The 27,435-nt window shown below is 39.4% G+C and overlaps 1 protein-coding gene across 1 annotated transcript in view; it reads left to right on the top strand.

The window, feature by feature from the left end:
• Positions 1-27,435, top strand: part of CFAP54 (cilia and flagella associated protein 54) — a 322,454-nt gene that overhangs the window by 284,050 nt on the left and 10,969 nt on the right. Inside the window, exon 67 of the mRNA XM_066357258.1 lies at positions 11,849-11,923. Coding sequence (XP_066213355.1) covers positions 11,849-11,923 — 75 coding nt within the window. The remainder of the gene's footprint in view (positions 1-11,848; positions 11,924-27,435) is intronic.

Below are 27,435 nucleotides of genomic sequence, written 5' to 3'. Positions count from 1 at the left end.
AGCCATCCTCAGCACCCCAGACCAACTTGCTACAACCAAGCCATGGCTGTGGGCGGGAAAGAGAGAAAGAGAAAGAGAGAAGGTAGATATGGAGAGGTGGAGAAGCAGATTATCGCTTCTCCTGTGTGCCCTGACCAGAAATCAAACCTGGGACGTCCATATGCTGGACTAATCCTCTACCACTGAGCAAACTGGCCAGAGCCAATCAAGTTATTTTTAGCATCTGAAGTTGATGCATTCAGGACCAACCAAGCTATCCTCAGCACCTGGGGCCAACACTTGTACCAATCAAGCCACTGGCTGCAAGAGGGGGAGAAAGAGAGAAGCAAGTGGTTGCTTTCCTCGTATGCCCTGACTGGGAATCAAACCCAGGACATCCATATGCTGGGCTGGCACTCTGAGACAACTGACCAGGACCCCTCTGTATTTTTAAATTTATTCTATTCTCCAACTTAAAAACTGCTTCTTCAGTTTTAAGTGGAGCATTTTTCGATGTGTTTCAGTTCTGTTCTTTATTAAACAGAATGTTATCAAATGGAAGAAAAACTAGTATTTATTCAGGTGAATTGGCAAACTAATTGGTTTATAATATTTGAAAGTGAGAAATGGAAGGAACATACAAGTTTTCTTTTTTTATTCTTTTTTTTCTTTTTTCTAGTATACTAACCAGCACTTAAGAAAAGAATAAAAGGAGCTAGATTCTGCGTTATATAAAATAAATCCCATTGACTAAATCTGCCAGTTCGTTGTCATGACAACCTTCACTGGGAGCTAATTAGAAGTTAACTAGGACACTTGAAGAGATCAATTCTGGTGGAGAATTGGATAGGATTTCATAACCTCTATAATCTAATATATTTATATCTATCACAGTATGGATTTTTGATGGGTTATTAAATATAAGGGTCCAGAAAATGTGCTTTTGGTTGATATGGGGAGTAATAAATCTTGTTCTCTTTCTCATTTCCTTATCTTTTTCTCCCCCCCCCCCCCAATCCCTATGGTCTGGAATAAGCCAAGAACTTCAGAAAAACAGATAATATTAACATGTATTGGGAGGGCTACAGAACAGGTGTTCCAATCACTTCTGACTTGAAAACCTGTATGCCTTTCCTCAAAACTGAACATCAGAATGATCAAGTTGTTTTAACCTGTCATTCTCAGCTTTACTGGTATCTTCAGAGTACATCAGGCACTTTAAAGCTCATGAAAGATGCAAATCATCCTAGTTTTAAGACAAAAAAATACTGATACTGATATAAAAAGCTTAAAACATGTTTACCAAACCATTCAGCAAACATATAGGGAATGCCCGGATGGTACAAGGCAATTAAGATTAGTGTGTTGTCAAATTATCCCAAATATCAAAATACTATGCAAACAGAACTAGATAAAATTGGACATTGCCTCAATTAACAAATTATTTTTGAGAAACAATTATTTGTGTAAGTTTTCCAGTCTTGGGAAGATAAAGGCATACACAAATCAGTACAATTAGGTCCCTATCATGAAGAAGCTTAATTATCATATGAGTATGGCTAGGTACCCAGATGTCATCCATAATGAGCCAGCTGCCTGGTGGCCGTCTTTTAGCAAGCAAAGTGTGGCATTTAAAGAAACATCAGTTCTGATGATCAAAACCATTAAAAACAATCTAAATCTTTATGGGGTCTCTAGTAAGAACATCCAAAAGGAAATCCTTTTGGAATATGCAGCAAAACTTCTTTAAAGTGTGTGGAGTATTTTATTTCCTCCCCCCTTCCTACTCTGGCTCAGCTCTTGATTATATAGTTCAACATAGTCTCTCTGACTTCTTCCAGTTTCCTTGTTTTCCGCATCATCTGGGTTCTACACCATACAGAAGGGTAAGGTTGTGAAATCCTTCCCTCTCAGTGGTGGAGCTGTTGATGCCAATTATTCTAATTTATTATTTTTTATATCTCATTTGTATCGAGTGTGTGTGTGTGTGTGTGGAGAGAGAGAGAGAGAGAGAGAGAGAGAGAGAGAGAAGAGAGGGAGAGAGAAAGAGTTAAGCTAGATTTTGTACTTGCTTAAATAGCTCAGACAGCATTTCATAACTAACTCCTATTAACTGAAAAGGCTATTTCCTCTTATATTCCCAAATATCTCGTGCCCTTACCATATTGTTTCAGCAATTATCTGTCAATGTGTCTCTTTCTTTCTCTTGTATTTATATTCTTTTGCTCAGGGGTCTTATTTGTCATTTTATCTTCAATATCTCTCCCAAGAAGAGAAACATAGTGCCTTTTCAATACTTGGCTGTGAAACTTCTAGTTGGAGACCTGTGGGACTCACTCATTCCGACTGAGGGGACAGCAAGAGATGAGACGTGAAGTTGTGGGATTGAATGTCATAATCAAGGGACAGTGACCCACCTATTGTGACAGGAGTGCAGGGTTCATGGGGTGGGGATGGGGCTGAAGAGATGGCAGGACTGAGGGCTTCCTCCTCTCCGATGTCACACAGTGCTGGGGGTCTGTCTCCCATATTCCTCCCACCAGACTATGAGCTTCTTCAGGGCTCTCCTCTGTCTTGTTCCACTCCCATTACCACTCCACGGCACTTAGAATGCATTCATTAGGTGGTAATAAATATATAAATAAATGGCAAGAGAACATTGTTCTGCAGCAAAGGGTTGTAGAAAAGCAAGACAGAGTGTGTTCTGGGCTAGGAGAATATGGGGCAGCACATGGAAGGGCATCCCATGATCCATATGACATTCACTAACAAACCTGGTGGAGGGATGAGAAAAGCAAGAATTTGGAGGTTGGAAAATAATTTAAGAAGCTTTTCCCCATATTATAGGTGAAAGATGATGAGGATTTCAACTAAGTCAATATATTGACTTTATTATTTTTAAAGTAATTCAGAAGCCCATTCCTCATAGAGTCAAGATGCTCCTTGTTAAGGAGAAATGGCAGAGGTTGAGCAGGGGTCATTCTGTGTCCTCCCAGACTTCTTGCCAACCACAGCGCTCCTCCAGCTGCTCTGATGGGATGGGTGAGCTCTGCGCTTTCCCGTCCTTGTTTCGGTGGTAGCAAGAGCTTGTGAGGTGTCTCAGCCGATTTCTGATGTGTGTATGTGGTTTAACTTCAATAATGTCAAAGAAACTTGTTGAGGTCAAAATTTCTGTTTGATAAATGTTGCAACAACCAGTGAAAGGCATTGATCAGGTGACATTGCTGTCTATCTGTTATGGGAAATGATTACTGATATAGACAGTGTCATTTTGCTTGGTAGGTCTTGATGAAATTATGACACTAACCCATCGTGGTTGTTATTGAAACCTTTTATATAGAAAGAAAATATACTTTAAGCAGTCCTAAAACGTCAATTAGAAATGTAGAAAGATAGATAATGAGAGAAGTATAGAAGTAGATATGTATTCTTCTCTGTCTAGTAGAATGAACCAAAAACCTGGAAAAGTCATCAGAGGAAACTAGTATACTCTGATGGGTGTTGCGATCCTGCCTGCCCTACATCCTCCTTGGTCCCATTGAGGCCAGCCCGCCATTAGCCATGATCACTTCCTGCCCAAGCAATTTGGGTAGTCTTCTATCTGATTTCTCTTTCTCTTGTCTGTTTCAGTCCAATTTGCTCTTTTGTGTGTGTGTATAAGAACATTTAAGTTCACACTTAAGTCTCACTTCTTGGTTATAATAGTCCTTCCAGTTCACCTTTAAATTGTGACTAGAATTACCTTTTCTTCTTCTTCTTTTTTTTAAAAATTTTTTAGTGAGAGGAGAGGAGGTGGAGACATATTCCCACATGTGCCCCAACCGGGATCCACTGAACAAGCCCACTAGGGGACAATGCTCTGCCCATCCAGGGCCCTTGCTTCATAGCAACTGGAGCCATTTCTTATTTATTTTTTTATTACATTTTTAAAATTAATTTTAATGGGGTGACATTGATAAATCAGGGTATATATGTTCAGAGAAAACATCTCCAGATTATTCTGACATAATAATTGTCACCCAAAGTCAAATTGTCTTCCGTCACCTTCTATCTGGTTTTCTTTGTGCCCCTCCCCTCCCCCCACCCCCTCCTTCTCCTTCTTCCCCCCTATCTCCCCTCTCCCCAGTTACCATCACATTCTTGTCCATGTCTCTGAGTCTCATTTTTATGTCCCATCTATGTACGGAATCATATAGTTCTTAGTTTTTTCTGATTTACTTATTTCACTCCGTATAATATTATCAAGGTCCATCCATGTTATTGTAAATGATCCGATGTCATAATTTCTTATGGCTGAGTAGTATTCCATAGTATATATGTACCAAAGCTTTTTAATCCACTCATCCTCTGATGGACACTTGGGCTGTTTCCAGATCTTTGCTATTGTGAACAATGCTGCCATAAACACGGGGGAATAGTGCTATGGTGTTCTTAGGGTATATTCATAAAAGTGGGATAGCTGGGTCAAAAGGCAGTTCGATTTTTAATTTTTTGAGGAATCCTCATACTGTTTATCCAGTGGCTGCACCACTCTGCATTCCCACCAGCCATGCAAAAAGGTTCCCTTTTCTCCACATCCTCCCAGCACTTATTCTGTATTGTTTTGTTGATGAGTGTCATTCTGACAGGTGTGAGATGATATCTCATTGTGGTTTTAATTTGCATTTCTCTAATGATTAGTGATGTTGAGCGTTTTTTCATATGCCTATTGGCCATCTGTATGTCCTCTTTGGAGAAGTGTCTATTCATTTCTTTTACCCATTTTTTGATTGGATTGTTTGTCTTCCTGGTATTGAGTTTTAATAGTTCTTCATAAATTTTGGTTATTAACTCCTTATCAGACGCATTGTCAAATATGTTCTCCCATTGTGGACTTTGTCTTTTATTCTGTTCTTATTGTCTTTAGCTGTGCAAAAGCTTTTTAGTTTGATATAGTTTTATTTGTTTATCCTGTCTTTTATTTCACTTGCTCGTGGAGATAAATCAGCAAATATATTGCTGCGAGAGATGTCGGAGAGCTTACTGTCTATATTATCTTCTAAGATGCTTATGGTTTCACGGCTTACATTTAAGTCTTTTATCAATTTTGAGTTTATTTTTGTGAATGGTGTAAGTTGGTGGTCTAGTTTCATTTTTTTGCAGGTAGATGTCCAATTTTCCCAACACCATTTATTAAAAAGGCTGTCTTTACTCCATTGTATGCTCTTATGTCCTTTGTCAAATATCAGTTGTCCATAAAGCTGTGGGTTTATTTCTGAGTTCTCTATTCTGTTCCAGTGATTTATATGCCTGTTCTTATGCCAGTACCAGCTGTTTTGAGTACAATGGCCTTGTACTATAACTTGATATCGGGAAGTGTGATACCTCCCACTTTATTCTTCCTTTTCAAGATTGCTGAGGCTATTTGTGTTCTTTTTTGGTTCCATATAAATTTTTGGAATATGTATTCTATATCTTTGAAGTATGTCATTGGTATTTTAATTGGTATTGCATTGAATTTATAGATTGCTTTGGGTAATATAGACATTTTAATGATGTTTATTCTTCCTAACCATGAGCATGGTATATGCTTCCACTTGTTTGTATCTTCCTTGATTTCTTTTATCAATGTTTTATAATTTTCCGAGTACAAGTCTTTAATCTCCTTGGTTAAATTTACTTCTAGGTACTTTATTTTTTTGGTTGCAATAGTAAAGGGGATTGTTTCCTTAATTTCTCTTTCAGACAGTTCATTGTTGGTGTATGAAAATGCCTCTGATTTCTGAGTATTAATTTTATATCCTGCCACTTTGCTGAATTCATTTATCAGGTCCAGTAGTTTTTTGACTGAGACTTTAGGGTTTTCTATATATAATATCATATCATCTGCAAATAATGATAGTTTTACTTCTTCTTTTCAAATTTAGATGCCTTTTATTTCTTCTTCTTGTCCTATTGCTGTGGCTTGGACTTCCAGGACTATGTTGAATAAGAGTGGTGAAAGGGGGCATCCCTGCCTTGTTCCTAATCTTAAGAGGATTGCTTTTAATTTTTGCCTATTGAGTATGATGTTTGCTATGGGTTTGTCATAGATGGCCTTTATGATGTTGAGATATATTCCCTGTATTCCCCCTTTGCTGAGAGTTTGGATCATGTTCCCTGTATTCCCACTTTGCTGAGAGTTTGGATCATGAATGGGTGCTGGATTTTATCAAATGCTTTTTCTGCATTTATTGAAATTATCATGTGGTTTTTCTCCTTCCTTTTGTTTACGTGATGAATCACATTGATTGATTTATGAATATTGTAGCAGCCTTGCCTCCCCAGAATAAATCCCACTTGAACATGGTGTATGATATTTTTCATATATTGCTGGATCTGGTTAGCTAATATTTTGTAGAGGATTTTAGCATCTAGATTCATCAGGGATATCTGCCTATAATTTTCTTTCTTTGTGTTGTCTTTGCCTGGTTTTGGAATCAGAATTATGCTCGCCTCATAAAAGGAATTTTGAAATAGCTTGAGAAGGATAGGAGTTAGTTCTTGTTTGAACATTTGGTAGAATTTATTTGGGAAACCATTGGGCCCAGGACTTTTCTTTTCTTTGTTGGGAGTTTTCTGATAACTGTTTCGATCTCATTTGTTGTAATCTGTCTGTTTAGGTTTTCTGATTCTTCCAGATTGATTTTTGGAAGATTGTATGTTTCAAGGAATTTTTCCATTTCATCTAGGTTGTCTAGTTTTTAGGTGTACAGTTCTTCATAGTATTTTCATACCATATTTTGTATTTCTGTTGTGTCAGTTGTTATTTCTCCACTCTCATTTCTAATTTTATTTATTTGAGTCCTCTCTCTTTTTTTCTTGGTGAGTCTGGTTAAAGATTCATCAGTCTTGTTTACCTTTTCAAAGAACCAGCTTCTGGTTTCATTGATTCTCTGTATTGTTTCTTTAGCCTCTGTGTCATTTATTACTGCTCTGATCTTTATTATTTCCTTCCTTCTACTACCTCTGGGCTTTACTTCCTGTTCTTTTTCTAGTTCTTTTAGATGCAGGATCAAGTTGTTTCTTTGAGCTTTTTCTAGCTTCATAAGGTATGCCTGTAATGCAATGAACTTCCCTCTCAGGACTGGTTTTGCTGTGTCCCATAAATTTTGAGTTGATGTATACTCGTTATCATTTGTTTCTAGGAATTTTTAAATTTCTTCTTTGGTCTCATTGTTAACCCATTTGTTATTTAATAACATGCTATTTAGTTTCCAAGTGTTTGAGTATTTTTCAGTTTTTCTGTTGTGGTTGATTTCTAGTTTCATGCCATTGTGATCAGAGAAAGTGCTTGATATGATTTCAGTCTTCTTAAATTTGTTGAGGCCGCTTTTGTGCCCCAACATGTGGTCTATCCTAGAGAATGTACCATGAGAACTTGAAAAGAATGTATATTCTGCTGCTTTAGGGTGAAAGGTTCTGAAGATATCTATTAAATCGAGTTGATCTAGTCTGTCCGTTAAAGTCAGCTGTTTCTTTGTTAATTTTCTTTCTTGAGGATCTATCTAGTGATGTTAGTGGGTATTGAAATCACCTACTATTATAGTATTGCTGTTGCTCTCACCCTTTAAATCCATCAAGGTCTGCTGTATATATTTAGGTGCTCCTATATTAGGTGCGTAGATATTTATAATGGTTATCTCTTCCTGTTGGATTGCTCCCTTTATCATTATGTAGTGACCTTTTTTATCTCTTACTATAGTCTTTGTTTTAAGGTCCATTTTGTCTGATATAAGTATTGGTACCCCAGCTTTTTTTTCATTTTCATTTGCATGAAATATTTTTTTTCATCCTTTTATCTTCAGTCTATCTGCATCTTTTGTTTTAAGGTGTGTCTCTTGTAGACAGCATATGTATGGGTCCTGTTTTCTTATCCACACAGCTACCCTATGTCTTTTGATTGGATCATTTAATCCATTTACATTTAAGGTTATTATTGATATGTAATTGTTTATTGCCATTTTATTCTTTAAAACTGTATTCCTCTTTTGCTATATTCTTTTTCTCCTTTGATCTGTTTACAATAGGACCCTTAGCATTTCTTGCAGCCTGTTTGGTTGTAGTGAATTTCTTGAGTTTTTTTTTTGTCTGGAAAGCTTTTTATTTCTCCTTCAATTTTAAACAATAGCCTTGCTGGATAAAGTAGTCTTGGTTGTAGGCTCTTGTTCTGCATTACTTTGAATATTTCTTGCCATTCCCTTCTTGCCTCAAGTGTTTCTGTTGAGAAGTTGGATGTCATCCTTATGGGGGCTCCTTTGTAGGTGATGGCCTTTATTTCTCTAACAGCTTTTACTATTTTTTCTTTATCACTTAGCTTTGGAATTTTAATTATGATGTGTCGTGGTGTAGATTTCTTTGGGTTTTTCTTTAATGAAGTTCTCTATGCTTCTTGAACTTTGTGAGAGTTTTTCCTGCATTAATTTAGGAAAGTTTTCAGCTATGATATGATTAAACAGTCTCTATTCCTTGTTCTTTCTCTTCTTCTTTAGGAACCCCTATATACGGATATTATTTCTCTTCATGTTGTCACAGAGCTCTCTAAGAGTTTCCTCAGACTTTTTGAGTCTCTTTTCTTTTTTCTGCTCTGCTTCCATGCCTTTGTTCAAGTTGTCCTTCAACTTGCTGATTCAATCCTCAGCTTCATCCATCCTGTTTTTAATTCCTTCCATTGTGGTATTCATTTCTGATATTGTATTTGTCATCTCTGACTGATTCTTTTTTAATATTTCAATATGCTTTTTTATACTTGTTATTTCTTTATTTAGGTGTTCATAATTACCATCCATTGTTATTCTAAGATCCCTAAGCACCCTTACAATCATTATTTTAAACTCTGCATCCAGTAGTTTGGTTATTTTCATATGACTTAGTTTATTTTCTGGAGGTTTCTCTTGTGGTTTCATTTGGATTGCACTTCTCTGTCTTCTCATTATGTCTGTGTGTTTGGGTGTATTGTTTGTTGAGCTGGTTGAGTCTAGCCTTGATGTTGTCTGCCTCCAGTTTTCAGTTGTGTTATTTCTGGGTCTTCTTGGGTTGGCATCAGCTGTTATTTGTAATCCACTTTTGGATTTGACCTTTCTAGTAGAGAGGTTTTGAAGTCTTAATTTGTTTGTTTTCTTCTTACTTTTCTTAACACCTGGTATTCTTGTTTACTTATCTCATCAGGGAGCTTATTTAAAACTATATCCAGGAATGTGGTGGGTGTAACCTGAGACTCTGAAGGCCTGATCTGCCAGTTACTCTCTCTGTGGGCGGGGTGTTTTCTCAGCTTCAGTAGGAGGAGGTGTATCTCAGATCTCCATGGAGACCTGAGTTACTGCCCCTCCTCCCCACTTCTTGTTTTCAGCTGTGTCTTGTTGCACTGATTGGAGCTGGAGAGATATCTTGAGATGGGTGACCCAGAACCACTTTAGTCTTGTGTTATGTGGAAGGATCAACCCCTCCCCCAGCTATGGTCGCCTCCAGCACTGGATGAGTCAGCTTCTCAGGTCGTCCCCTGCATTCCTCTGCCCATCACCGTCTGTCTCTCTCTCCCCCTTTTTCTTTTGGAAGATAAGCCAGCACTTTCAACACACCTCTTTCTAGGTCCCCAGGCAAGTGGCTGTGAGCGGTATTTTCTACTATTTTCCTTGGAAATGAGAGCCCTTCTGGGCTCTTAGCCTCACTCCCCCCCTTTGTTCCTGTAAGCAGGAGAGACCCACTGCTCCTCGGCACTCCCTACCAGGCTTGGTGTGGCTTCTTCTTTGCTCTTTTGTTTTTGAGAGCTGTTCTTATAGTACAGAGTTGATTTTTCATGCTGATTGTCCCTAAATTAATTTGTAATCCAGTTTGGTGGTGTGAACTGTGAGTCTGTGCATCTGCCTACTCCACTGCCATCTTGGATCCTTATTCTGGAGCCATTTTTTAATACCTGAATTGAAGGCCATGGAGCCATCCTCAGCACCTGGGCCAACTCATTCTAATTGAGCCTTGGCTGCAGGAAGGGAGGAGAAGAGATAGTGAGAGAAGTAAAGGGAGGTTGGGGAGAGAAGCAAATGGTCGCTTCTCCTCTGTGTCTGACTGGGATTCAAACCTGGGATATCCACATTCCAGGCTGATGCTGTACCACTGGGTCAGCTGGCCAGGGCCTGGAATTACCTTTTTCAAGCAAGCAGATCATTATTCCCTCAGTCTAGTGCCTCTCAATTTCCTATGTGACAAAATCCAGATTCCTTTATTTTACCCATTCTGGTGTGAGTCTGCCTCTCCAGCCTTATTTCTCAGCACTTTCACTGCCATGCTACCTATACCAGCCCACAGGAAAAATCACATCAGAACCCTTACCTGGCTTCCTCCACCCAGAATGCTCTTGTCCCCATTCTCAGCCAACTAAAATCCTACTACCCTGCCATCTCTCAGTTCACATCACCCATTTGCCAGGAAACCTCCCCTGTTCATCGTGCTTGTTCTTACTCTCTCCCAACCCTATGCCCGTGTATCATGTCATACCAACACATGTTTTGACCACATTCTACTTGGTAGGTTATTTTGTTGCATCTGTTTTTCTCAGTTATTGTAAACTTTGGGAGAATTAGGTCTGTTTCTACATCTTTGTGTTTCATAGCACCAAAGATAATGCCTTAAATATATTTGTTAAATTGAATTAAATTAGCTATAGCTTTGGCTCTCTAAAATTTGATCTTTGCTATGCTTATACATTTATTAAAGCTTGGGTATAATATGGTTTGGCTGTGAGCTCAATTTTTTTTGCTTTTTTATTTTCAGGTTTTAACCTGCAGTGGTCAGTTGTAATGTAAGAATTCATGTACTTTTACATTTTAATATTTCTGAATGCTGCTACATTTATATATTAATAATATTATAAAAGCAAGTTGTTGCTGCCTTCAGGGATAGATTCTGGCAACACTGTGCAGCAGGCATAGCCTTTCTCTGATAATATAGTATGACTCTTAATTGCAAGCAAAGAACATCTACTGCACTAGCTGGAGTAGGATAGGTTTGATGGGGGAGGTTGTATTCACCTGGGTCCAGTAAGTAAGTGCATGCAGAGCCAAGGACTAGGAACAATGCACAGTGGACCTCACAGAAGATAGATGGAGAGTCAGAAGTCACAACTGTGCACAGTGCCACAGGGGGTGTAAGTTCTCTCTCATCTCTGTTTCTTTCTCTTACTCATCTGATGTCTGGTGCATTAGCTGCCTTCTCCAGCTCCATATCAAGACCTTTCAGCTCACGAGGCCAGTACTGACTACAGCTTTCTTCTGCTGTCTTCCTTATGTGACATAATGGTAGAGATTCTGACCGATTCAACCCTCCGTGTGGGTAAATCCCTCATGGATCAGATATGTACACATACACATAGCTCCATCCACACGGTAGGGTTTGTGGCAGTGTCATAGACAACATATGATATTAACTCTCGCTTTCTATTCATTTACTCTTTCCTTTTCTTTCCCAATTCCCAACCATTCTTTTCTGCTTAAACCTATTTCCAGACTCTCTTCCAGGACTCTCTTCTGAAAAGTTATGTTTCAAAATCTTATTTTGATGTGAACGACTTTACTTGTTATTCTTCTATAACATGAATTTTAACAGTGAATGTGTAGGGGAAGAATCCTAAAAATATATTATTTTTAATTAAATCTTATTTTTTGTGACCATCCTGTACTTTTCAAATAACCCTAATTACTTAAGGGAGTGTGACCTCTGGGTCCCTCTAAATCTCAACCTGAAAACGGGACTAGGGTGATCATGCCAGGAAGCACAAATGAAAGAGTTTATATCAATAATTGAAATATCGAATATTTTAACAGTAGGATCAACCTTACTACATTTTTTTTATTTCCAGAACATGATTATTGAATGTTGCTCTGAAATAATAAGTCTATTTTTGACTGATAAAGAAACATCAAAACTATCTGAGGTATGTATCTTTTTTAAAACTATATTTGTCTCACTCACAAGTATTACTGTTGCTATGGGAATGGAAATATGAAAACATCTATTATGAAAGTATCAAAGGCTTAACCCTTCTTAATTAATGTGGAAGAGTGTTGAATTTATAAGAGCATGTTATTTTGTTTAAAAATATTCTTTTTTAAAAAGTCAACTAGTACAGAAAATTATCAAGAGAATAATGTTAAAGTCCTTTCAAATCCACCATTCATAGAATAACCTTTATTAACATTTTGGAGAATATGTTGTATATATAAGCTTTAGAATCTTTACATCAATGGTATTGTACTGTACATGCACTCTAAATAATTTGCTTTTTTTCATTTAATAATGTTGTGGATATATTTTTATGTGAAAAGCTTACCTTGTTTTAGTCAATGCCTGCATAATAGTCTCTTTTATGTATTTTTTATGTATTTGTTGTCTTAGGTTTTATTTGTATAACTAGATTTTATTCATTAATCTTGAGAATGATGCATTGTAGAATATACATATTTCACCCTTTTGCATTATCTTCTCAGAGTTAATTCTTAAGAATAAGATTTTGGAGTAAAAAGTATAAGTGATTTTTTTATTGAAATAAAATATACATAATATAAACTTTACAGTTCTATGCATATTTAAGTGTAACCTTCAGTCATGGCATTAAGTACATTCATAGTGTTGTGCAACCATCACCACCATCCCTCTCCAGAAAATTTTCATCATCCCAAGTAGATACTTTGTACCCATTAAATAATAACTCCCTGTTCTCACTTCCCCCAACTCCTGATGACTTCTATTCTACTTTGTACCTCTATTCTACTATCTGCCAATTCTGGCAATACAAATGGAATCATACAATATTGGTTCTTTTTGTGGCTGGCTTATTTCATTTAACACAATTTTTGTTTGTTTGTTTGTTTTTTGGCTTTGAATTGTATTTTATTGGTGAGAATCCTTAGTTCCAATCTCATGATGAAAGAGACTTTGATATCCCAAGTGTGGCCCCTAAACCAACAGCATCAGCATCTCCTGAGGCTTATCAGAAATGCGAACTCTCCAGCCCTCCCCAGACCTGCCTGAATTAAACTGTGAAGTTCAAGGAGATCCCCAGGTGACCCGTATGCCTGTTAAAGTTTGAAAAGCACTGCTGTGCTCTGTACCACTAGTTCTTCCCCTGTGACTGCCGCTGTACTGAAACCCCGTGGAAGTCTTCTGAAACAATGTCAGTAAGCTGCCCACTTGTCAGAGAATCCCATTTCACTGGTCTAGAGTGGGCCCCAGTCTCCAGGTGATTCCACTGAGCAGCCAAATAGCTTTTAGGAGCAATCCCAATTTCTTTCTGTAGACCTCTTTAGCTGAGGATGACTTATGCTCCACGTTTTGAGCCACGTTGGTGAGAACATGTTTTCATAGTTCATTCATGTTGTACCTGTGTCAATACTTTATTCCCTTTTAAGGCTGAATAATATTCCATTGTGTGGATATACCACTTTGTTTTTCTTCTGTGGCTGGACCTCCTGAGTTGTTTCCAGTTTTCGGCTGTTGTCAATTATGCTGCCGTAACATGGGAATACAAGTAACTGTTTGACTCCCTGCTTTCAGTTCTTTTTGGTATATACATAAGAAATTGATAGATTGTTTGGTAATTCCTTAACTTTTGCAATCCCAAACTGTTTTCATCAGAAGCTGGACATTTTACATTCCCATCAGTAATTCACAAGGGTTCCAGTTCTCCACATCCTCATCAACACTTGCTATTCTCCTTTTATTTCTTTTTGATGATCACCATTGTAATGGGTATAGAATGGTATCTTAATGTGATTTTGATTTGCATTTTCCTAATAACTAATTTAGTTATTTAGTTGAGCATCTTTTCATGGGTTTATTGGTCATTTGTATATCTTCTTTGGAGAAATATCTGTTCAATCCTTTGCCTATTTTTGAATTGGCATATACGTTGTTGTGTATAATTGCAATGTTGTACCAATTTTTTTGCCCACCGGTGGTAGATGAGAGTGTCGTTACACCCACATGTTCATCTACACGTGTTCTTCTCCTAGTTCCCCTCCCTCTCTTACTACCTCTTCTCCTCTCCTCTTCCTCTGCCTCCTTCTCTAACCATTGATGGTCTGACAAGTGAAAAATCACCTTTTCAGTTTAAAAAGTTTTATTATTAATAAGGCCAAATATAGTTCATGTGTGTGTTGGCAGTTTGTGTTTCTCCTTTTGTGAAATGATACTTATCCACTTAGTAGACCAACAAATATTTAGAGTGAACTGTCTGTGCTTTGGGAACTTCCTTCTAGGCCCTGGAGAGCAAGCTCTGAACAAAAACACAGGGCCCCAGGCCCTGGCTGGTTGGCTCAGTGGTAGAGCGTCAGCCTGGCATGCAGGAGTCCCAGGTTCAATTCCCGGCCAGGGCACATAGGAGAAGTGCCCATCTGTTTCTCCATTCCTCCCCCTCTCCTTCCTCTCTGTTTCTCTCTTCCCCTCCCGTAGCCAGGGCTCCATTGGAGCAAAGTTGGCCCAGGCGCTGGGGATGGCTCTATGGCCTCTGCCTCAGGCACTAGAATGGCTCTGGTTGCAACAGAGCAATGCCCCAGAGGGGCAGAGCATCGCCCCCTGGTGGTCATGCCAGGTGGATCCCAGTCGGGCGCATGCGGGAGTCTGTCTGATTGCTCCCCATTTCCAACTTCAGAAAATTACAAAAAAAAAAACCACAAAAAAAACACACAGGGCCCCACTGACTTGGAGCTACCATTTTGTGATGAAAATAATAAATAAATCAATGAGCTACATAAGTTAAGATCTTATTAAGTGTTATGAAGAAAGAAAAAGGGTTATAAGTTAGAATATGGGTTGACAAACTGAAGTCTGTGAACTACTCTGGCACACTGACTAGTTTGTAAGTAAAGCTTTACTACAACACAGCCACACTCATTCATTTACTTAGAGTCTGTAGCTGCTTTGGAGCAACAAGATTAGAGTGGGGTAGTTTTGATAGAGACCATATGCTCCCAGAATTATTTCCTATCAGTCCCTTTACAGAAAAAGTTTGCTGACCTTTGTGACAGAAAGTAACCAAGAATGGAGTTAGATAGGGTCATAAAGGAAGACCTCTCTTAGGCGATGACATTTGAAGTAACACCTGAAAAATTACACTGTTTTTCCCACTATATCATTAATTTCTTGGGGAAGGGGAAGGGCCAATGCTCTCTAAATCTTTACATTCTTACAGTGCCCTGTACATCATATTAATTAGTAGTTTCTTGAACTGAATTGAATGCCCTTTAGTTTTAAACACCTGAACTTTAATATTTGCTTAAAATATATAAATATTTATTTAGTCATTCATTTTCTTTCCCATTTTTAAATGGGGAACTTAATTTTTTAAATATAGAAATACATAGATTTACAGGCCATTGTAATAAAATCACACTTAAACCTAATTTTGTACTGACTGCAGTTCAAAACATTTCACAGAAAAAGGGCACATGATTTTTAATATCACTGGGCTTTAGCTTTTGACAGACCAGGCTTAAAATCCCAGCCTTGAATCTTGTTAGTTGTGGAAACTGAGGCAAGTTTTCTCAAATGGAAATGAGGTAATAATGCCAACCTCTCACAGTTGTGAGTATTAAAGCAACTGATATATGTTAACTATTTGGCACAGGACCTAGTACAAATAAATGTTTAGTAAATATTAGCTAGTTTAGCATCATCATTATCATCATCATTCCTACTGTGGGCCTGCCTTCCATGTGTGAATTCTTCATCCTCTACTTAACTAATTTAAAATAGACTTTTAAGATCCAAATTTGTTTTGAAATATGGGTAGACAAGGAAAGGAATTAAAGGTAGAGAAAGAGCTTGCACTCATTTTTTTTTTTTTTTTGCCAGTAAATCATTGTTGAATTCTAGAAAAATTAGGTCAGGGTGTAGGAATCCAGCAAAAGACCCCAGTGGTAAAAGAGTCACTGGTCCAAAGGAAGGTGCCTCCTAATTGAACCCCATGCTAAATGCTTCTACTGGAGCAAGACTTACCTACAGTGCTGGGATGAAGAATGGTCATTAGGAGATTGTTCCAAGAAATAAATTGTTAGACAAAATTACATGCCCTAGTGAAGCTGTTTTTATCACCAGGACGAGATCTTGCTGTGCAATTTGGTTCCACCCTGCACATACCTATTGCAATCTCCTTTGCCTACTGTTGCCTCTTCCTAATTAAAATAGATATTGCACACACAGCTTGTGACAAAAAGAAACTGAGAATAGCAAAGAAATGAAGGAAGGGAATGAGTGTTCCATGCTGACTTTCTTAGTGATTTCTCACAGAATATAAATGACCATTAGATATTTCCTGTTAACCAACAAAAAAGCTTTCCTTTCATTGCCTGCATAAGTTCAAATTATTGCAGTTTCCAAGTTGTCAGGTAGGATTCGAGCAAGATGCTAAAAATATTCTTTCTGTTCTTGCTGTGACTGATCGTGGGAAGGACAGACTATCTGGCCTTCAGTAATTATTGATCTTGGTGTGCATGAAGAACATTGGTGTAGTAGTTACTTTTGTTGCTGCAAAGGCAGCATAGGGTAAGGCTCCTGTGCTCAGCTAATTTGATATTTTTATACTGGTTCACAATACATAAATAAATTTACCTAATCAGTGTGTGTGTGTGTGTGTGTGTGTGTGTGTGTGTGTGTGTACTGAACTGACTAGAGTCACCCAGAATCAGTGTGGACAGGAGATTCCTAGGAACAGGTCCTGGTTTAAGGTAAAGAAGGTTAATTTAGGCTTTAGGCTAAGTGATAAGAGACATTGTATAAAGAGATTGTGAAGTAGTTTTTTCAGCTGTATGAATTCAGTAGGATGTTCTTTTTTAGTTCAGGATTGTTAGCTAGCCCTGATTGTTAGCTAGTATAGTATATGACAAAAATGGTACTTATCACTAAAATGGTTACTACTAATAGTGGCAGTAATAATAATAATATCCATGGCTAATATTTGTTGAACATATGGCATGTGCAGACACTGTTCAGTGTTTTATCATTTACTATTACAAGAAGTTGGTTACTACTATTATCCTCATTTTAAAGATGAGGAAACTGATGCACAGGGCAATTAAGCAGCGTGCTCAAGGTCTCCAAGTTTATAGGTGGAGGAGGCAGGAGTCAAATACAGTTCTGTTTTAAAAATTCAGGATCTGTATCTTTAACTAAATTATACCCACTGAATGTTTTATAGAATAGAGCAAGTGCTACGGGGATTTGGGGAGTGAGAAGTGAGAAAATGAGAGTGGGAAAGTGAAGGTTTCAAGTGTAGATGAATCTTTAAGGAGGTATAGGTGAGAAGTCTGGAGAGAAGGAACCATGGGATGGGAAGAGAGCAAGAGGGGTGGAGGTTCTGGTCTAGAAGAAAGGAGGAGAAATGATGGAACAGGGAGTGGAGAGGGAACAGAAGAACATTGACAACACAAGGGAGATAATTGCCTGGAAGCAGAGGAAAGACACCTCTTTTCTTTAGGCTTTGGGGTAGCAGATTGAGGTGAGAGGGGTGTGAGTTTATAAGGAAAGGGAGGGAGAAGCTGGGGCAGTTCACACTCAGGGGATACTTTATTTTCTCAGTGAAGTGGAAGCAAGTTTATCTACTACTGGAGTAGATAGTTTATCTACTACTGGAGTAGATAATTTATCTACTACTGGGGTAGAAGGTTAAGGGTATGGTCTTGACTGTGCACAGTTGTTGAGTGTGATGGACAACAAAACTGCCAAGGACAAATAAAAGGATTGAAGGCCACGTGAGGTTTAAGGGTCATTAATTTGGTGGGGACTAGGCTACTTGGCTTGTGATTTTTCTCCAGCAACATTTGGCTTCCTAGTCAAGGGAAATGCCAATAGAGGCAGATACAAGAGGAGAACAGAGGCACGTGGCAGGTGAGAATACTAGTAAGACTGCTGGCACCATGCGGGAGGCTCTGGTGGATTAGAACAGCCATGCATTTACCACAATCAATTCAAAAATTCTTCTTATTTACTCTGAGAAAGCACCAGTGCAGCCTGATGTTGACCACAGTTTTTCAAGCTCTCATAAAATAGTTTATGCAATATATTTTCTTAAAAATATATTGAGGCTTTGCATGGGGCGGGAGGTGGCACAGTGTACATGGTGTTGTATTGAATGGGATACTTGCAACCATGTCAACATAATACATTTAAAAATTTTTTGAATTTGCCTGACTGGGCGGTGGCGCAGTGGATAGAGCATTGGACTGAGACACGGAGGACCCAGGTTCGAAACCCCGAGGTCGCCAGCTTGAGCTCAGGCTCATCTGATTTGAGCAAGGCTCACCAACTTGAGCCCAAGGTTGCTGGCTTGAGCAAAGGGTCACTTAGTCTGCTGTGACCCCCGGTCAAGGCACATATGAGAAAGCAATCAATGAACAACTAAGGCGCTGCAACAAAGAATTGATGCTTCTTATCTCTCTCCCTTCTTGTCTGTTCCTCTCTCTGACTCTCTGTCACTAAATAAATAAATAAATAAATAATTTTTAAAAAAAACAGAAAAAAAAATTTTGAATTTAACTTAAAAAGCTCCACAATGACAGTTAAATTCTAATGACTTACATGATATTATTATGTACATTATTAATATTCTGATATTTTTTTGGCATAATTCTGAAGGTGAGTAATACTCTTTGGTATCTTTTAAGAAAGGTTCACTAATTTCCGATAATCAAGTTACAGCCCTGGCTGGGTGATTTGGTGGAGAAAGTGTCAACCCGGTGTGCCAGGGATCATGGGTTTGATCCCCAGTCAGGGTATGCAGAGAAGGAATCAATGAGGACACAATGAAATAGAACTAAGTGAAACAACGAGTTGATGCTTCTCTGTCTCTCTCCTCCCCCCTTCTTCTCTATCTCAAATGAATGAAAAATTTTATTTTATTTTATTTTATTATTAAGTGAGAGGCAGGCAGGGAGGCAGAGAGACAGACTCCCACATGTGCCCCAACTGGGATACACCCAGCAAGCCCCCTAGGGGCAATGCTCTGCCTATCTGGGGCTATTGTTCCATTGCTCAGCAATGGAGGGAGGAGGAGGGGTGGAGTGCAGATGGGCACTTCTCCTGTGTGCCCTAACTGGGAATTGAACCCAAGACTTCCACACACCAGTCCAACACTCTACCACTGAGTCACTGGCCAGGGCAGAAAAATTATTTTAAATAATAATAAAAAGAAATCAAGTTAATAGAAGTTTGTATGGCCCAAGGTTAAAGTTTAAATTATTTAGGGAAATTATTGGAAGGCAGTAGAGAATCCATTTAGGTAAGGCACATTTGAAGGCATTTTTCTCTTATTAGGAAAACCGTTGGAAGACAAGGCAGAAAACAGAAGTCCTAGCTTCGGCAGTAGTCTCAGTGGTTGAGGGCATGATGCATAGTTTTGTTTATGGGGATAAAGAAAATGGGACAAATCCCCAAATCCCTGGATACAAAAATAAAGAGAAGAGTTTTTTAAATTTTTACTTATTTATTCATTTTAGAGAAGAGAGAGAGAGAGAGAGAGAGAAAGAGAGAGAGAGAAGGGGGGAGGAGCAGGAAGTATCATCTTCCATATGTGCCTTGACTGGGCAAGGGTTTCGAACCGGCAACCTCCATGATCCAGGTTGACACTTTACCCACTGTGCCACCACAGGTCAGGTAAGAGGAGAGTTTTTTTTTTTTTTTTTTTTTAAGTCAGCTTAGTTTACACACCACAGCTGAGTGCAAGGCACTGTGCTGGACTGCCTGCAGGAACAGAGAAAGGCAGAGTCCTTGCCTGGGGGAGGCTGACTGTCTAGAAAGGAGGAATGAGACTAATGCCTACCCATGTGGCAAAGGTGGTGGATGTGGTCTTAAAATGGGTGATCATTTTACATAAAAATGGGGAGAAAGAGGTTGACAGAGTTTATAAGACCTGCCCAAAGTCACACAGCTGGTAACTGTCACAGCCAAGACTGTCAGACTCCAGAGCCCACACTGTTAACTGTTAACATTACACTGAAGCCAGCATCATCCCACCTTTTCAGTTTGGAGACTCTTGGCCATTCGGGTGGAGGAGCTGGACCAAGCAATATGTCACTGGCAGAGAGTTAGAGTCAGGGTTTGGGAAGTGGTGCGTATGGTGGTTAGTGGATAGGCTCCAGAGCCAAATCACCTGGCCCCAAATCCCAGCCCAGCGCTGATATTTGCTGATTGTATGACTGCAGGCAGGTTGTTTAGCCCCAATGCTTTGGTTCTCCTATATGTAAAATGGGAACAAAAATAGTGTTTACCTCAGGCTTGTTGTGTCAATTGAGTTGATCCATGTACAAACTCTTAGAGCAGTGCCTGGCACATACTATGCAAAATCGTGACTATTGTTTTTATCTAAGAGCTGACTTCACTTGGAATTAGAGCAGTGTAAGTGGGTCGGTTTCCCGAGGAGTGGCAGTGGCATAGAATGACAGCATGCCTAGGATAAAGCCTCTGAGTGCGTTCTCGAAAGAGAAGATAGGATGATGCAAGTACTGGGAATGGCTGCGTGCATCCCTTTTAACTACATATATTCCCACTCTCACCTGTCCCAGTTACTATTGTTATATAACAAAGCACCCACAAAAAAGTAGAGGCACAAAATTACCACCATTTCATTATGCTCAAGGATTCTGTGGGCCACATGTTTGTAAAGGGCATCGTAGGGCAACTTGTCTTTGCTCCATGGTCTCCAGGGAGTCAGCTGGGAAGGCTCGAAGGTCGGGGATGATTCAGCTTCTGGGGGCTAGAATCCCTGAAGGTGCAAAGGCTCATTGGGTTTGCTGCTCCCAGTTGGCGGTTGGCTAGGGGCTGATGCTGGCAATGCAAATTGGGCTGTTGGCCAGGACATGTGACCCCTTTGTTGTTAGTTGGGTCTCAGCACAGTCTGGTGTCTAGGTTTCAAGAAAGAGCTCCCCTCACCCACCAAGAGAACCAGATGGAAGCTCTGTCACTGTTTATGCTCGAACCTTGAAAGTTATATAATGACTCTTCCCTGTTAGTCCCAAGTTCATCCAGATTCAGGGTTGGATGTAGACTCCACCTCTTGATGGGAGGACTGTTGCAGCTGTTTTGGGTAAATGCAATCTGCCACAAGATCCAGCGGAAACACTCCCAGTGGCCAGGCCCATTCCTCCTCTGAGGAGAGGCTGCTCCTGGCATCCTGCTCAGGCAGTTTTTAAAATGAGTCCCCAAATAGGCTAAATAACTATCATGGAGTTGCTGAGTGTGCTTAAACCCAGACTGGAGAGGATAAGCTAAATAAATACCCTTTGAAATAACATGCAGTTTTTCTGGGTATCAGATGGGGCTGCATGTATCCCTACTTGTGTGGGAAAGCTTCTATTTCATCTTTTTGGGTTCTTAAATCCTGGAGGATAGTTTGACTTTCATTGGCTAGTTTTATTACATTACCATATGCCTATTGGTTTTCTTTTAACAAAATACTCCAAAGAGTGTCAATGACAATATTCTCTTTATAAACTGTCAGTTACATCCTTGGGCACAAAATTCCACATATTCCATAGTAGGTGTTTACTAAGTCTTAAAAAATTAAATCTATTAAAATAACTCTTTTGGTTAGGTTGGGAGTTGCAGGGGTGTTTTTGTTTGTATATATATATTTTTTGTATCAGCCAAGACTTTTTTTTTTCTTTCTTTCTTTTTTTTTTTTTTTTGTACCAGCCAAGAGCTGTATGAGTAGTTTTTATGGGCATCTAGAATTACATCTTTCTTCTGTGAGACATTATTCTGTCCTCAAGTGTCGAGTATCCTTTGTACGTAAGTTCATGAGACATCCTCTTAATATTCTCATATTCTTTTTTGAAGAGAATGCCTGGTGACATCAGTTCCACACTGCTTTTAAAACACGGCGCTGACTTTGATTTCATCCTCTCACTGTTTCCTTCTAACTGTCACATTTGGCTAAGGGAGAATGGAAAGCCCTTATAAGAAAAGGCTAGACTATTAATGTACTCTTCAAAACACTAAGAAAAGGCTAAGCTGTTGATAGCATTTTCAAAATGCTGTCTCGGGGATTTGCCGGCAGCAGTGTCAGGGTGAAATACACTTCCGTTCATCAAGGGACTGAGAGCCTTTGTTATCCGTGTTCAAAGTATTGGTCCTATTTTTGTCAGACATGCAACTTCAGGGTATAATGGTACTTGGGTATAATTTAAACTAAAATATAATCCTGAACCTGATATTGTATATTTACTATGAAAGTGGTAGAAAGTGTGTTCACTGCTTGATAAAGCAAGCCAGGCTTCATCCAAGATATAACTGGATTTCAGAATCAAAAGGAACATTTCTCAAAATTTAAGTCACTTGTATAACTTCTACAGTGCTAAGAGGCAGGGATATCATTAGCAAATCTGTTCCCTGCTTTCTACATATTTTGCTGAATATGGAGTTAAATGTTTACTTTCATTTACTTTATTCATCTTGCTAAATGATTTTGTCTTGATTGAAAAACTGGACCTTTCACAGTGGGATTAGATTTTCATTTTAGGAGGATGTTGGTTTTTGCCTCATATAGTTGAGTCAATTGGCAAACTTTTGGAAATTCTCTAGACAAATCTTCCTTGCAATAAAATACCTTTGCAAAGAAGGACCAGCTTTAAATTAACCCACTTTTCTTGTTAATACCGAGACACTAGCTGTTTCAGGTTTCTGTTCTTAGTCCACCTGAATCTTAGGCAGCCAATGCCATTGCTCTTGACTCAGCGCCCGTGAGAGCACCGCAAAGTGGGCAGAGTGCTCGGCGCACGTTCAAACCCCGGTCATACCCTTACGCATAAGTCATTAATCCTTCAACACCTCAGGTCAATCGGATTCTGTTGAAGGTCTCGAAAGGGATTATCATAGTGGATAAAAACATGATTTGCTTCTTGTTTCCACCATCCATTGATGTGTGACTGTGAGCAAGTGACTTCATTTCCTCACCTGTATGTGGATAATGGTTACTCCTCTGGCAGGATTACATCAGAAACAGCATGCAACCCATTTAGTCATAATGTTGGTGGTGAGCATTCGATGCATTGTGGTCATCTTTATTTTTCCCAGACTTAAAATAATATGAAGTGAGTCATTTCTTCATTTGACTATTAGTAATTCCCTTCATTAGTGGCCTTTGGCCTGTCTAAATACTTGCTAATTTTCAAAAGAATAAAAGAACATTTAATGGATGTATTCTTAGTATTAATTTTCAACCATCCTTTTTTAATTAAATTTTTTGTTTTGAGATAATTGTAGATTCACATGCAGTTATAAGAAATTATAAAGAGAGATCCTGTGTGCCCTTTGCGCAGTGTTCCCCAATGGTAACATCTTGCAATATTGTAGTATGCTATCATAACCAAGAATCTGACATTAATAAAGTCAGGATACAGAACAATTTTATCTTTACAAGGACCCCTCGTTGTCCTTTTATAGCTACTTAACTTTCCAACCCCGCCACTGTCCCTGACCCTTGACAATTACTAATCTGTCCTCTATTTCTATAATTTTGTCATTTCAAGAATATTGTATTAAAAGAACCCTATAGTATGTAACCATTTGGGGCTGGCATTTTTTCACTCAGCATAATTCCCCAGAGAACTATTAAACTATGCTTTTGATGAATGACAAGATCTTATGTATATTGGCACATTTTATTTTGGCAACAAGATTATCATTATTAGCCAACCATGCTTAATGTGGTACCTGTAATATAGTGCATAGAAAACGTTCAGGGAGGTTCAGTGGTGGCTTTTTACTCCACCTACCTTTCCCCTTCTCCTCCTCCTCCTCTCTGTCTTTCTCTTCTTTCCTTGTTCTCTTTTCCCCCATATCCTCTTATTAATGTGGACAAAAGCTGACTGTTTAAGTTGAAAATCTAAAATGAATTAAATAGTTTATAAGAAAATTCTTTGTAAGTTACAAACGGTTAGACTTTCAGAAATGTCTGGTCGGTGTTGGCAACATTATAAGGATGGTTTGCTGGTGCTCGTGGTGTGCACTTATGTGAATAAAGAAGTCAGCGGGAGCAGGTTTTTCCCACACTGTGCCCATGTGGTCTGCCCTCCAGTGGGAGCTGCTAACCCACAAAGCCTGTCACACTTTGATTCCAAGCAACAAAGTCCCATGAACAAAACAGAAATGTCAGTTCCCATTCTTTATAAATCCTTTGCTTTAAAAAAAGAGCCTCCTGTTTCTAGTTGCCAGACATTAAGCCCAGTGAACTCCTTCATGAAAACATCAAGAAATGCCAAGTATTGTTCAGACTCTAGTCTTTATTTCTATATCTGAGGTGAGAAGCCCACAGGCAGACCCAAGCCAACCCTGTAGGGGAGCCCAGTGTTGCTGTCCTTAGTCTCAGCCTTTCTTCCTGTACTGTTCCTACTGAGATTCAAAGTCCTGTCCTCTCAGGGGAGTTAAATCCTACTCTGATGGAGTCTTCCCCTATTCAGGAAGAGGGAAGGGTAGAGCAAGGTTGCTAAAGCATTCATGTTTGAGTCAGGGTAGGGTAGGCTACGCTGTGCTAAAAACAACTCTAAATCTCAGTGGCGATAAAGGTTTATTTCTTTTTCATGCAAAGTCCTGTGAAGGATAGGCAACTCTCCTTCAACCTATAACTGTGCTGCCCAGAATGTTGGCCTCCAAGGTCACCACTGCAGGAGAAGAGGGCTAGGGAATTTCCGAGGTGATTTTAAGTAGGGTGACCATACATCCCAGTTCACCTGTGAAAGTCACAGCATGTACCCTTGATTTGAAGTAATAGTTAATATTTCTCCTTTTATTTTATTCTCAAAAGTGTCCTAGTTTAGACAATAAATCAGGGTGACCATTTCTAAGAACCAGCTATCCTAATTTCTGCTCATATCCTATTGGCTTTCGTCTAACAAGCAAGGATGTAGAGAATTGCATAAGAGGCAATACCTATTTTAGTGAACACTGACAACTTCTGACACAATAAGCTTTTTCAGGAATACCATGCATTTTTAAACAGAATTAATTCTATAACTTAAATTATCAAAATTGTGTTGAGTAGGCATCATATAAATATGATATTCTTTATAAATCTCATTTAATCACCCATTGTGGTAAACAGAATCATGTCCCCTACCCCCACACAGATGTCCACATCCTAATCTCCAGAACCAGTTATTTACATGACAAAAGGGATTTTGCAGATGTGATTAAATTAAGAATATTGAGATGGGGTGATTATTCTGGATTACACAGGTTGTCCCTAAATGTAGTGAGAGGTTCCTTATGAAAGGGAGGCAGAAGGAGATTTGACACTGGAAGAGAAGGCATATGATGATGGAAGCAGAGATCAGAGGGAAAAGGAGACTAGAAGTCAGGGAACTCTAGAAGCCTCTATGGCAAAGAAAAAGATTCTCTCCTTAGAGTGCCCAGAGGGAACTAGTCCTATTGACAACTTGACTTTAGGGCAAGAAAATTTATTTCAGATTCCTTATCTCCATGACTATAAGAGAATAAATTTGTTGTAAATTTGTTATAGCAGCAATAAGAAATGAATACACACATACCGGTATATTCTGAAGCTCAGCATGTGACTTTAGATTTCTGTTTCGAGTTAAGGCAAATAACTGTCATTATCCTTATTTTACATGTGAGAAATTGAGTCCTGAAGAGTTTTAAGTGACGTGCCAAAGTTCCCTCAGCTAGCACCAGTGCCAGGATTCATGCCTAGGCAGACTGGCTTGTCAGGACATGATCCTAATCACTCTGCTCTACTGCCTCTCCCCTTTTGCCCAACTGTCCTCTGAACTCCCTCCCACCCTGTCCGTCAACCATGAAATGCCCCTGCTCTGAAGCCTCTCCTCCCATTCCCACCTGACTTCAGTCTCTTGCTCTGCCCAGGGGCTTGATGGCACTTGAGACACTTTTCCAGCTTCATTCAGCTTTTGGAAACTTTTTTTTTTTTTGTATTTTTCTGAAGTTGGAAACGGGGAGGCAGTCAGACAGACTGCTGCACGTGCCCGACCGGGATCCACCTGGCATGCCCACCAGGGGGCGATGCTCTGCCCCTCTGGGGTGCCGCTCTGTTGCAACCAGAGCCATTCTAGAGTCTGAGGCAGAGGCCATAGAGCCACCCCCAGCGCCCGGGCCAACTTTGCTCCAATGGAGCCTTGTCTGTGGGAGGGGAAGAGAGAGACAGAGAAGAAGGAGAGGGGGAGGGGTGGAGAAGCAGATGGGCGCTTCTCCTGTGTGCCCTGGCCGGGAATCGAACTCGGAACTCCTGCATGCCAGGCTGAAGCTCTACCACTGAGCCAACTGGCCAGGGCTGCTTTTGGAAATTTTATAGATAGTCTAGGTCAGTGGTAGTCAACCTGGTCCCTATCGCCCACTACTGGGCGTTCCAGCTTTCATGGTGGGCGGTAGTGGAGCAACCAAAGTATAAATAAAAAGATATATTTAACTATAGTAAGTTGTTTTATAAAGATTTATTCTGCCAAACAGTGAAAATCCAACATAAAGTACTTGGTAAGTAATTATTATTATATGCTTTAACTTGCTGTAACTCTGCTTTATAAATTTTATAAAGTCAAGTTACTTCCCTACTTTATAAATCACCATTACTGTGGAACTGGTTAGAAAATTTTACTACTAACAGAGATACAAAAGTGGGCGGTAGGTGTAAAAAGATTGACTACCCCTGACCTAGGTCTTCCATAGGGAATTTAGGCTTCAGGTGAAATTATTGAATTGCTTCATATTTAAGATTCTGGGAAGATATTATTACTGAATCTTCTTACTCTTCTTTAATTTCTAATTCTGTTCCTCATACTCTAGAGAGGGGAATGTTCCCAAGAGCAATCAAATAAAGTGATTAATAGAAGTAATACTGGAACCGTGTTAAGCTTGTTTGACCATGGCCCAGAAAAGAAGTAACTGGAATGCTAGTTAGTATATGAATTCTTATTTAGTTGTTACTTTACATCTCCCCTTAGCATATGTTGGTTATATACTAGCGTGCACTTTGCCATATTACCACTTGTTTAATGATTCTATAGTTAACCACTGAATTAAATATTTATGCCTGCCATGGCCCCTGCTCTGAGCCCCCAGATCTCTCCAGGTCCAGAGAACTTCCCCAGCTCTGGGAATGGCTGCCTGACAGCCTGTGGCTCGAGGCCCTCCTCAAGATTTGCCTCTGGCCAAAGGACATGGTCTCTTTCTTGGGGGAAGTCTGCATCCAAAATTACTGGTTTATATGGGGGTACGAAGACCCGATCTCCCCTACCATTGTTAGGACAATGTTGAAGGGCCGTCCCAGCTGCAAAGCTCCCCGTGGGGTGGGCGGAGCCCTTGCTGTGACTGACTGCAGCCTGTCCTCTCTCTCTGCCAGTTCTGCTCTCTCCCCTTTCTCCTGGCTGTTGATCCCAAGGGTATTCCCTAATAAACTTCCCAAAAGCTACATTCCCTCTTGGGGTCTGC

The sequence above is a fragment of the Saccopteryx leptura genome, chromosome 1, assembly GCF_036850995.1.
Source record: "Saccopteryx leptura isolate mSacLep1 chromosome 1, mSacLep1_pri_phased_curated, whole genome shotgun sequence".
Classification (NCBI taxonomy): Eukaryota; Metazoa; Chordata; class Mammalia; order Chiroptera; family Emballonuridae; genus Saccopteryx; species Saccopteryx leptura.
The sequence above is the reverse complement of the archived record's forward strand: the minus strand, read 5'-3'. Positions and strand labels throughout refer to the sequence as shown.